The following is a 12,468-nucleotide window of genomic DNA, read 5'->3' as shown; positions in this document are numbered from 1 at the left end:
GAAAAGTCCTTGCTTAACGACTGCAATTGGGACTGGAATTTTAGTTGCTAAACAGTACAATCGTTAAGCAAGGCATCACATGACCAGACCCGATTTTGCAACCATTTTTACTGCAGCCATTAAGTGAATTGTGGCAGTTGTTAAGTGAATCAGCAGTTCCCTATTGATTTGGTTCGTTGGAAGCTGGCTGGGAAGGTCACAAATCGCGATCACGTGACCGCAGGGGTGATGTGATGGTCATAACTTTGAGGGTGGGTCGTAAATAACTTCTTTAGCACCGTCATATCTCCAAATGGCCATTAAACAGTCATTAAGCGAGGACTACCTGTATGTCTGACATATACAGTGCATTTAATAATTATTTTTGTATAATTAAGCCTTTTAATTTAAATTGTTTTATTGCTGTAAGTGTCTTACACTGCTTTTAAAAATTTGGAACCCTTCTTTTGGTTGGTAGTTTTTTAACACTTCATTGTGTGCCTCTGTGTTTTTGCTCTATATGCACACAAACATATAGTTTTGTACACTGTAATCTTGAAATGGGAAGGATATAGCTTGTTTTCTCTATTTGGTATTTTATTGTTAAGGTAATAAAATACAAAGGAGAATAAGAAAAAGAATAAAACAAAAGGTTAACTACTAAATATGAGTTAAAAACATTATGAAAAAACTTGTTAAAAACACATCCTCCTCTTCTGTTTGGGTCCCCAACCGCTAACCATCATTTAGATATCTGTACTTTACGTTAAACATTAAAGATTTTTACTGGTTTCTGTTTAAATCCTATAAGCCATATTCCAGATTATAAACAGTCACAACAGCCAGCCATGAATAAGATACGTTTCAAATTTGGAAGCATTCTATATGTTAAGGTAGAGGATATACATTCTAAACTAAGTTGTTTGCTCAGCTTTTGTTTCCATAAAATCTTCTGGTTTCTTCACAGTGAGCTTTTATGGATGGCTTTCAGAAGCAGTTCCATTACCATCAAGGCTAATAGTCATTGATCTCCCATGATACCCATGAATTGGTCCAGCTGTTTTTTTGAAACCAGCCAAGCTGGAAGCCAGCACCCTATCTTGCAGTAGTGAATTCCAAAGTTGAATAATGTGTCTGTTCCTTTGGGACTATTCTAATTTTGATTTAGGGAGTCAGTAAAAGTTTAGGTTTTCTATTCCATTGTTTCCTTATAAATTATCAACATATTCTTGTTTAAAAACATAACCTTTTTTAAATAATAATTTTATTAAAAATTACAACTGCAACACTAAAAACTAATACAAACTAAAAAAAATAAAAAGTGCAGAGAAGAAAAAATAGAAAAAGAAAAAAAATATGGTAAAGAAAAAAAAAAGAAATATGTAAAGAAATGACTTCCCCCTTCATCACAAATTATTAACAATTTTAGTAATATATCACCTTCTCTTAAAATAGAACAAATGATTTCTTCTTCCCATATCCCATCTCTTATCTATAAACAAATCCTTAAAGCCTCGTCATTTCAGTCCTGATGTCAGCAAAAGTCCATTAAGGGTTATCAGAGATAACAACATACCTATTTTAACCTTAATCAAATAAACCAACTTTATATACCTTACTTTTACTTCTAAGAATATTGATCTTTAGTCCCTTCAAATTGTTTATTTATTTATTTATCTATCTAATTTATCCCCGCCCATGTCCTCCCGTCAGAGGCCTCTGGGCGGTTTATAACAATCGATTAAAACCATCACAATAATACAAAAAGTAAAATACAGTAAAAATACTATAAATAGAAGTAAAAAATAAAGAATAAATAATGTCCTGGAACTTTATTTCTTTTCATTTTTTCTTTGTCCCTTCTCACAAAATTCTTCAAAGCTTTAACAAGCCTCTTTTGTAAATACAATGTTGGAAAATTATCCAGGTCACCCTCTTGGTTTGTTATTTGTATATCCCTTTTAATTATTAAGACATCAGCTGGTTTCTTTTGTATGTCCAGTGTAACATCATTTTCCATGTCATTCTTGTAGCCTGCCATTTTTAAATCCACTTTCAAATCAATCTCAATCTTGTCAGGTAAAACTTGTTCCTCCATAACATCTTTTAAACACAGTCTCTCTATAGAGGAGACACTCTTAAAATTAACTTTTGGTCCATTGTTCAAAAATATCCTTCAGTATGTCCAGTGTTAAAATATTTTGCTTCATTCTGTATTTATAAGTTGAATTTAAGTTTCTTCTCCTTTAATTGTAATGTTTAGTTCCCTCTAGTTCCCCCTAGAGTCCAATTTTTAAAGTCTTATTATGTTTTTTTAGAATAATTGAAAAGAAGCATTTTCCCACAGGAAGGATTCTTATAATTCCGAAATCTTATTTCAAATTTATCTGGACCCTTTGTCCATTAAAAAAAATAAAGTCCTTAAACTTGTATTTAAAACTTCTTTTGCTAAGGATTGAAGGAAACTCACTCAATGCTGTAAAACTTGTTGATCCAAAGGTTCCTAATAGCTGAAAAGTAGTTAACAGGCAATTTCCAAAAGTGATTAGAAGAGGAGGTATGTGAGCCCAGGATCCTTTCAAAGGTGCCAACCGTGGTTTGAGCAAAAAGATGGCTATTCCCTGATCTCCCAGAGCTCTAAACCCGCCAGAGACCACTATCTTGCAGTCTCCTCAAGAGGAGCAACTATCTGGTGCAGTTGTGGGTGATCTCAAGTCCTCTCCTTGTCCAGAGAGGAATTATGAAGAGCTGGTCTACTCGCCAGCTGTTCATTCCACCTCAGTTGTCAGCTCTGCTTTTTGCAGATCCATCTTCAGTTTGCCATTTCTTCCCTGGAAGTCCATTGTAAGAACATATCCTGAACATAAGTATCATCCTGCATAGAGCATAAGAACTCAACTTATTTTTTTCTATGTTGTTTATAGTTTTAATAAAGTGAGCTGTATTGTTTTTTATGTTTATGTGTGCATGTCTTGTAAATATATCAATATTCAGCAAACCTGCTTATTTAATCACACACATTTTATATACGATCCATCTCCCCAAACTCCAGGTTGCATATAGTAATTAGGTTAAAATATCATACATTGAAACATTGAAAACAATGCTATAATATATAAAAAACCACATATTGTCCTATAAACTTTGCAGCCCAATCACAAAAAATAAATAAAAAGAAGAATCAGCCTCTAAATGCTTGTTCAGATTACGTTGCCTTAAAAGCCTTGCAATAATCCAAGAAGGCAAGTGCCAGCTCTCCTTCTGGGCACAGAGTATTCCAAAGCGTGGGGGCCATTATGAAGGCCTTCAGGTCCATGCCCTCTTGATTCCACACAGTGACGGGACCCTGAACATTCCTTCCCTACATGCTTGGGAAATTTCCCTTGGAGGAGACAGTCCCTAAGGTATCCTAGACCCTAGTCATATAAAGCTTCATAAGTAAAAACAGCATTTTGAATGGCATTTTGAACAGCATTTTCAACCTATTGGCAACTAATGTAGCATTGAAACAATAGATATCACATATAGTAGAAGCTTGTGTCTGCAAACATCTTGGCCATTGTGTTCTGTACCAGGTGAAGTTTCTAGGTTGTTTTCAAAGGTAGCCCAACATAGAGCAGCTTACCATAATCTAAATAGGTAGCAGTGAGGTTGGGACTCACCATCTGTTCTTGTTCATTATTCCCTTTCTTATTCCTTTGTTATTATAATGTATTATACTGCATTTTCTATTTGGTTTGGTTTTAGCGTATACTGCCCAGAGTCAGTTTGGAGTCAGGCATGTCTAAATTGAATAAATTAAACTGTTGCCAGAGCTTCATAGTCAAGGTGGTGCCCATATATAGCACTCATGCCTATTTCTTAAACTGGTGTTCTTGGTCAAGACCACAGTAATCGGTCATTAAAAGGCAAAATTGTGTAACTTAATTCCTGTAGTACTATCACATTGTAGGATTGCATTCTGTAAAAATACATTTTTTTCCAGTTTGCAGACATATTAAAAATTGGTGGATTATTTTGTAGCTTCCTTGCTTATATATTTCTTTTTTTGCAAGTTGATATATTTTTAATGTATATTAATGACAGTGTCCCGACTCTTTCATAAAATATCTGTTCTTATTAGAATCCCTCAATAGCTCTGAAATTGGCCTCTGTGATGATCATATTCAGATAAGGCCTTTTTAATTGCCTCCCTAGAATGATGGAATCTCATGTTAGTTTGGGTATTTGTTTTAACGTATTTCCACATTCTAATTTTGTTTAACGTATGCTGCTGTTTTGCTCATTTTTTTCCTTCCTTTATTTTCTTCTAAGGATCCTAAGAATAGGATGAAGCAGAAAAAATACTTTAGATCCAGTGAGGGCAGGCTCATTGTACCCAGAAGCAGCTCCTTAAAGCAGCCATGCCTTTTCCTGGATTTAAAAATGCCTAAGCCAGATCTGAAGCACCTTTTGTGCTTTGGAATCAAAGAGCTGCGAATCTGTTTCCTAAACTTTCTTTAAAGCCCTGTGGAGTATGGGGTATAGATTGAATAACTGATAACTTACTACATTGTGACCATGCACAAAATAACAGGTGTTTAGCTGAGCCCAAGATACTCAGATGTGCTGTATTTAGTCAGGCTAGTCTAATTTTTAAACATAATATAATGTTGTGCAGATATAATCCAAAAGTCAGTCCTCCTCCAATGAAAGAGCCACTTTCCCCTCTCTGGGATAGTATTCCCCAGTAGTTTCAAATTACATTTTTTATTGTTCCTGATGTAGCTTATGAGAGGGGCAATAAAAGTCATCTTCATGGCATCACATTATGGAAGGCTGCTCTAAGAAATAGACTCTGTATTCCATGTAGAATTAATGTAACCTGACAGTGTATCACTTCCTATCCAGATTAAATATTCTAGATTTCTCTTGAAACAAAAGATCCGTGTAATGATTCTTAACATATGCAAGAAGAAATTAGCATCAGACTTTTTTTATACTTATTTTCTGAAAGTTCATATTATATTTAAGAGCTTTTTTGTACACAAACTAAGTTGCCAGTTACAAAATGCACAGTGATAAGTTTCCTAGTTTGAACAGCCATCATTTCAATTTACATTACTGCTTGGAGTGGGAAATTGTTCTACAATAATTCCAGAGGTAGATTCATATGTAATATTATTATTTTACCTTTACAGTGGCACAGAAGATTGTTGCAACCAGAAAAAAACAGCAGCTTTCAATAGGTCCTTGCAAATCATTACCAAACTCTCCAAGCCACTCATCAGTATGTTCAGCCCAGGTCTCTGCAGTACATATTAACCAGGTATGAATTGCATTCATTTATTTTAGTGGTAGATAAAGACCAGGTATAAGTACCTTTTGTGATTCTGGCAATGGATGTGCATATTCACTTGGGTATTGGATGGCTTGAACGACCATGCTTTTACTTTATTGGAAATAACATTTTATTTGTTAGTAGTTTATTTCTAAATTATTACTGTTTTTTAAAATCATCAGGAATATTCTCAAAGTGAAATACTTTGTTTTCACCTTGAGGTTCACAGTGGGAAGTTAAACAGAATGCGGAGCTAAACAAACCAAAAGCACAGTTTAATCTAGATGAGCTTGAACTGTTTTACAAAAAGCAAGTATTAAAATGGCAGTAGGTATAACTGAGATGTAGTGGGATGATTCCCAGAACTAAGAATACAACTTAGTTATATTACAACTTAGGATTTCAAGCAACTGAAAGGGAAGAATTGTCGAACTATATTAAAAGGGTCCATAGCAGCTGAAAATCGTAGAATCCTGCAGTTGGAAGGGGTCATTTATGCCACTGAGTTCAATCCCCTGCTCAGTGCAGGAATCCAGATTGAAACCTGGATCCATTATCATCTCTCCTCTCCTCACTCCCCCAATTATCTTTTCTCAAGGCTAAATCTATCCAGCCCCTTCAATTTTTCAGAATCTTTCATAAAGTGTTGTGCCCAGAACTGGACACAGTATTCATGATGGGATCTAATCAAAACAGACTTGAGTGGAACAATTGTTGCATGGTAAAGCAATGCAACAAAAAGTGTGGTAAAGAATAGAAATTATTGGACAGTCTTGTGCTTTCTGCTTTTAACTAGTCTCACCTCTCCTTTTTTTCTTCATTTCTCTCCTCTTCTTTCTCCTTCCCTTCTTGAGCCAATTGCCCCTATTAAACAATTACACCATCTTCATATAAACAAAGATGTATTTTACTTTCAGTTCAGACAATACCAGTGTTCACAAGGAAGTAGGAGAAAAGTACATTATTCCATATAATCGTATCATGAGAAGAGAAAGAGGGGAAAAAACAGTAAAAACAGGGTGAAGTTAAAGGAATCTTCCAGAATTTCACAACACCCCTCTAACGTATGCATATTAACAAGGTTAGCTTGTTTAATTAATCCTTTCATCTACAAGTAGGTTTGCTTAATGACAATGAATTCTTGTTATTTTGAATTTATATTTCTGTTAATGTAGCCTAGAATTGCATTTCCCTTCTTTACGGCTATATTACACTGCTGGTTCATGTTCATTTTTGCAATCAACTGTTAAACTCTTTTTTTGTAAGTACTATTACCAACCAGATATTCTCCTATCCTATACATATGCATTTGATTTTTGTTTCTCAGATGAATAACTTTGCACTTGTATCTTTTAAATTTCATTCTATTATTTTTGGCTCATATCTCCAGCCTATCAAGATTGTTTTAAGTATTATTTCTGACTCACCCAATTTTATAACATCTGCACTTTTGATAAACATCCCTGCCACCTCTTCCAACAAAATTGTTAATGAAAATAGTGAAGACTTGGCCACCAAGATTAACTTTTGTAGCCTCTCTCCAATATAACATCAAACTACCAAAGGTTGCTTTTTGAGCAAGATTTTATGTACCTGCTTGCTTGTCATGCCATTAAGCCCACACTTAACTAAATAACTATTGTTACATCCTAATGCTTTTTCAAATGTTTTGCTGAAATCAAGATATATTATGTCTGCAGCATTCCCACAGAAGGCCACTTTGGTGAAGCAGTTAAGGTACCAGGCTAGAAACAAAGAGACAGTGAGTTCTAATCCTGCCTTAGGTATAAAGCCAACTGAGCGGCCTTGGGTCACTCACTCTCTCTCAGACCTAGGAAGAAGGCATGGGCAGAGCACTTTCAAAAATCTTGCCAAGAAACTGCAGGGACTCATCCAGGCAGCCCTCAGGAGTCAACACTGACTTGAAGCACCAAAAAAAAAAAAAAGTATTCCCATAATTTTAAAGTGAGATTGTAGAAAGTGCCTGGCTTAAAATAAGTGGAGGAATTAATAAAAGGCAAGTTGTTCTTTGTGTTTAAGAATGGACATTTAAGTTGGCTTGAAAACATTCAAATAATACTCATCAAAAATTACTCATGAAATGGGGTGCCACAGGATTCAGTGTTATTACTCTTGAATGTTTCCATTATTGATTTGGAAGAAGAGTTAGAGGTAATGTTTATCACATTTTATTTATTTTATGTTATTTTATTTTCTATCCCAACTTTATTATTTTTATAAATAACTCAAGGTGGGGAACATACCTAATACTCCTTCCTCCTCCTATTTTCCCCACAACAACAACCCTGTGAGGTGAGTTGGACTGAGAGAGAGAGACTGGCCCAAGGTCACCCAGCCGGTTTTCATGCCTAAGGCGGGACTCGAACTCTCACTCTCCTGGTTTTCTAGCCCGCTGCCTTAACCACTAGACCAAACTGACATTTTCAACTGTCATAAAATAACCTAAAACCTATAAAACAGAAACAAAATTCTTAACATTCTGAATATATTAGAAAACTGGGCTAGAAATATCAGAATGAAATTTAATAGAGAGAAATGCAAAGTTCTTTACTTGGGAAAAAATAGCCCAGGAACATGATATGGTACCTGGTTTGTGGATCACAAACTGAGTATGCATCAACAGCCTGACTGCTAAAAAGCAAATGCAATTTTAGATTGCACTGATAGAAGCTTAGTTTCCATATCATAGGAAGTAGCAGTTGTACTGTATTCAGCATGTCAGCCCCTATTTTTAATTCTGTGCACCAACATTTAACAAACATTCAGGAAAACTAAAATAACTGCAAAGAAGGGAAATGGAGATAGCCCAGGAAAAAAAAACTAAGTCTTGTCAAGTAAATTGCCTGCCCCCCGGCTCAAATTTCTGCATAAATCCATTGGTTATAAGTCTGTCTAACAGAGAATATCATCACCTTATGATGAAAGATTTAATTCCCTATGTGTGTATGATGCAGTTATTCTATCAGTATTTATCACTGGAGTGCAAAGAGGACTCAAGGTGCTTATTAACCATTGTATTACGAATAGCTTGCCATTAATTATGAAGAAGAGAAAGGTCTTCGCTTTTGCAATTAAAAAATAATATCCTATGAGGTCATAGTGATGAGAATGTGACAAAACAAAGATGTGTTGTTCAAGCCCTGTGTCATGCGCTGCCTACCGCTGAGTAAAACACAGACACTGTTTCAGGGAAAGCAGGTTCAGGTTTATTACAGCGTAGTGCTGGACGAGAAAAAAGCTGAGAGTGAAGGGAGCGCGCCGGTGCAGGGTTTAAATACCCCGCGCCGGTCAGCGCCCCCTCACCTTGGGTGGCGTCATCCCCCCTTTGTCCTGCATGCTTTCGTGCCGGTAGGTGAAGGGTTGCGGGGCCCCTGCTGGTGCCCCGGGATTGCCCATAATCTGTTTCTTCCTTCAGCCGGTGATTGCTGTCAGCTGGGCGATCTCCGTTGCGCTTTGCTGACAGCTTAGGTGTGCCTCGTGATCCGCCCTGTCTTTGTCTTTCCTTCTTCCTCTTTTGTGTCCTGATGGCTGAATCATCCGGCCAGGGTCTGTGTCTGTTGTTGTGCGTGCTTTGCTTATCTTAAGTCCCTTCCTCTGCTTCCTCGGTATTGTCATGTGTGCCGTTGTGCTGATGTCTTCAGCTCAACGGCACTCATGACACCCTGTAAGGCACATGTAAAGCATTCTCCATAGTGCACCTGACAGTCCCTACATTCTACTATCAAAAAAAAGTGGCTGTTAACAACCTTAAGATTTATGAATCAAAAATTTCACCTTGGTTTCAGGTAAATACAGGCTCCTTAGTGGAAATAAAATGTAAAGAGCAATGTTCCTGCTAACTGTACATTCCCAGTCATTGTGGAATAATGGGTTTAAATTAACTGGAAAACCGTATCCTTCTATTAGTTATTCTTTAATGGAGCAGTTTGATAGAGGAGACAATTGTCAGAGAGGTAATGGGCTCTTCTTTGTAGGATGTGTTCAAGTAGAAGTTAAAGTCATATGCTTCAATTTGGATTCCTATACTGAGCAGATGAATGAACTTGATGGCCGAAATGGCCCTGTCTCTATGAAGGCTTGGGGATTTTCCCTATAATTTCTCTTTTCTATTTCTATGTGTGGCATACAGTACACCACTCTGACTATATGAGAACTAATATATGAAGAAGGAGTTATTTATTGATGTATGTAGTGGTGAGTGGCTTGAACATCCCAGTGACACTGTGAGCTATGCCTTTGGGAATGTGTACATTCCCAGAAGGGTCACTCATGAGAATCAGACTAAAGGTGATCCACTAAAGGAGAAGGAAATGGCATATTTTTGTTCTGACAACATAAAATTTTCCTTGGTTCACCGTTCTGGCGTTCCATGTACAAATGGTATACATGTATCTGCTGTATCAAAATTAGTTTTGCCTCTGGCCACATCAGCCATGAGGCCTTACATAGAATGGAGGGAAAGGGAAAGAAATGTGAAAATTGAATTAACTTAAGAGGAAGGAATATAGAGGGAAACAATCTTGGCTTAAAGATTTGCCTATTAATTCCAAGAGGATTTAGTGAAGGAGAGCGATAATTTCTATATAGAAATTCTATGTATATTTTAAAATCCTGTGTTGTAGTAAGAAATACAATGAAGAAATTGATTTTCTTTTTGCTAAAATGGATTTTAATCATTCCAGACCAGTAATGGAGGAGGGAGTTTAAGCGATTATTCTTCCTCTGTCCCATCTACTCCAAGCACCAGTCAGAAGGAACTACGAATTGATGTTCCACCTACTACTAATACTCCAACACCTGTTCGTAAACAGTCCAAGCGCCGGTCCAATCTTTTCACAGTGAGTGAACAAAGAGAAAAAATGCTTGATCATGTTAATCTAATCAGTGAATCAGTAAGTGAACTTTGAAACTTGGCTTCTACTTCTCTGTAGTCAAGAATAACCTCAGTTTGATGCTCTGGATGAGATAAAAGCATCTAAATGTATTTTTCTTATCTTGTAGGAGGTAACTAAATTACAGTTTAGCTAGATATATTACACCCTCCATTTTGTTCTTACGATGAGATCATTGTGTCTGTGGTTGATTATTTATTGAGACAAAATTCCAGTGCAATTTGTAGTGACAATTATATTATTTTTGTAGCTATTTTTAAAGGTTTATAACTAGGTTGATTTGTCCTTTACCATGGTTTCTGCAGTGTATTGAAATGTAAATAGAGTGAGGGATAACAGTAGTCAGTTTGTAATACCATCTCATACTTAGTTCATATTCCATGCTACATATTTTATTTTTGAAGCAACATAATCCTGTTTTCAGGAATAGCAACACTTGGCCCCAGTGGATAAGGTGAGAAAAAAGGTGTATGCCAGGTGCCACAGATTTTATGTTTCTGAGGTCTTGTCCTTAAAGTTTGTCAGTTCTTTGGCCTATTTAGCCAAATTACACCTTTCTCTATGGGAGGCAGTGTCCTTTGTCCCCACGCCTGTGCAAACAAAGTCAGTTATTCCAAGTAGAATCTATTAGAATAAAAATAATTAACATGGTGAGACATACTATATGCTATTCTTCTAAGGTGATGTCTGATTCCATCTTATTTGTTCCACATGTGGCCCAAATCCACAGACCTGACTATGAAAAAATAATTGAGGATGTGCCTTTTGACTGAGAAGGGCTATTGTGTGCTAAACCTTTTAGCTGATGTGTGTTGAGTGTCTTTGCATTTCTAGAGAGAGATTAATTGGTGTGCCTACGATGAAGCTCTGACAGCAGGAGTGTGGTATAAATGTGTTCCAGATGAGAGCTTTAAAATGCCACTTGAATTTGGGAGGAGCCAGTTTCCTTGTACACATGCCTTATGCTGGTCTTCAACTGTAGTAAAAATTTGATTTAACTAGTACACAAGGAGAGAGATACTGCAAGTGAGACTACTAGTTGGAAACAGCATTCCCCACAGCCTTCATTGTTATGTGTGCCAGAAATTTCAACATTGGTTTGCCCATTTTGCATCTCAGCCAAATTTGGGACTGCCTGGCTTGGGCAGTCTCCGCTTGTAGATGATCATCCGGACAGTTTGATGTCCAATTGTTTGGCAATCTTTTTAGATCCCTTCTCGGTCTCATGGGCATGTATAATCTTCTTTCTGAAGGCCTCAGAGAGCTCTTTTGAGATGATACCACACATGTTAACAACAAAGAGCAAATCAAACTAAATGTCTGAGGTTTCAATATGACAGGTTCCTCCCAGATCCTCTCTAACAATGTTCTAATCATTTGCACCTGATCTGGTACGCTGGATTCTAACTGTAGGTATTTGAGGTAGTGATCAATGTGGGCAGGTACTTTTTCCACATGTGAAAGTTGCATTTATGTTTATTTCAATTACACAATGGACTACAAAATATATCAAACATGATATTTGTTATATCCCTTTTATCAGTATTGCTGAAATGAAGATTGAATGTTGAAATACGTTGAAAAAGTCAAAAATTTCAATGAGGGGTACTTATTTTTTACATGACTGTATCAGTAGATAAGTAGATTGACTACATCTTTTGCAGCCAAAGGTGGCAGACAACTATACAGTTGGTGAAAACAAGACCTGGAGCTGACTGTAGTTCAGATCACGAACTTCTTATTGCACAATTTAGGATCAGACTAAAGAGATTAGGGAAGACCCACAGATCAGCTAGATATGAGCTCACTAATATTCCTAAGGAGGCAGCAACAAAATACATCCCAAAGAAAGAGAAAACCAAGAAGGCAAAGTGGCTGTCTACTGAGGCACTAGAAGTAGCCCAAGAAAGAAGGAAAGCAAAAGGCAACAGTGATAGGGGGAGATATGCCCAATTAAATGCAAAATTCCAGAGGTTAGCCAGAAGAGATGAGGAATTATTTTTAAACAAGCAATGCGCAGAAGTGGAAGAAGGCAATAGAATAGGAAGGACAAGAGACCTCTTCCAGAAAATTAGAAACATTGGAGGTAAATTCCAGGCAAAAATGGGCATGATCAAAAACAAAGATGGCAAGGACCTAACAGAAGAAGAAGAGATCAAGAAAAGGTGGCAAGAATATACGGAAGACCTGTATAGGAAGGATAACAATATCGGGGATAGCTTTGATGGTGTGGTCAGTGAGCTAGAGCCAGACATC

At 36.8% G+C, this 12,468-nt stretch overlaps 1 protein-coding gene across 3 annotated transcripts in view; it reads left to right on the top strand.

Moving 5' to 3' along the window:
• The window catches only part of AGAP1 (ArfGAP with GTPase domain, ankyrin repeat and PH domain 1), a 471,115-nt gene that overhangs the window by 138,166 nt on the left and 320,481 nt on the right, over positions 1-12,468 (top strand). For all 3 annotated transcript variants that reach the window (XM_063317853.1, XM_063317854.1, XM_063317855.1), the window contains exons 7-8: positions 5,160-5,287; positions 10,003-10,158. In XM_063317853.1, the coding sequence (XP_063173923.1) occupies positions 5,160-5,287; positions 10,003-10,158 (284 nt within the window). The remainder of the gene's footprint in view (positions 1-5,159; positions 5,288-10,002; positions 10,159-12,468) is intronic.

This window comes from Candoia aspera, chromosome 1, assembly GCF_035149785.1.
Source record: "Candoia aspera isolate rCanAsp1 chromosome 1, rCanAsp1.hap2, whole genome shotgun sequence".
Classification (NCBI taxonomy): domain Eukaryota; kingdom Metazoa; phylum Chordata; class Lepidosauria; order Squamata; family Boidae; genus Candoia; species Candoia aspera.
This window is presented reverse-complemented; position numbering and strand designations above follow the sequence as displayed.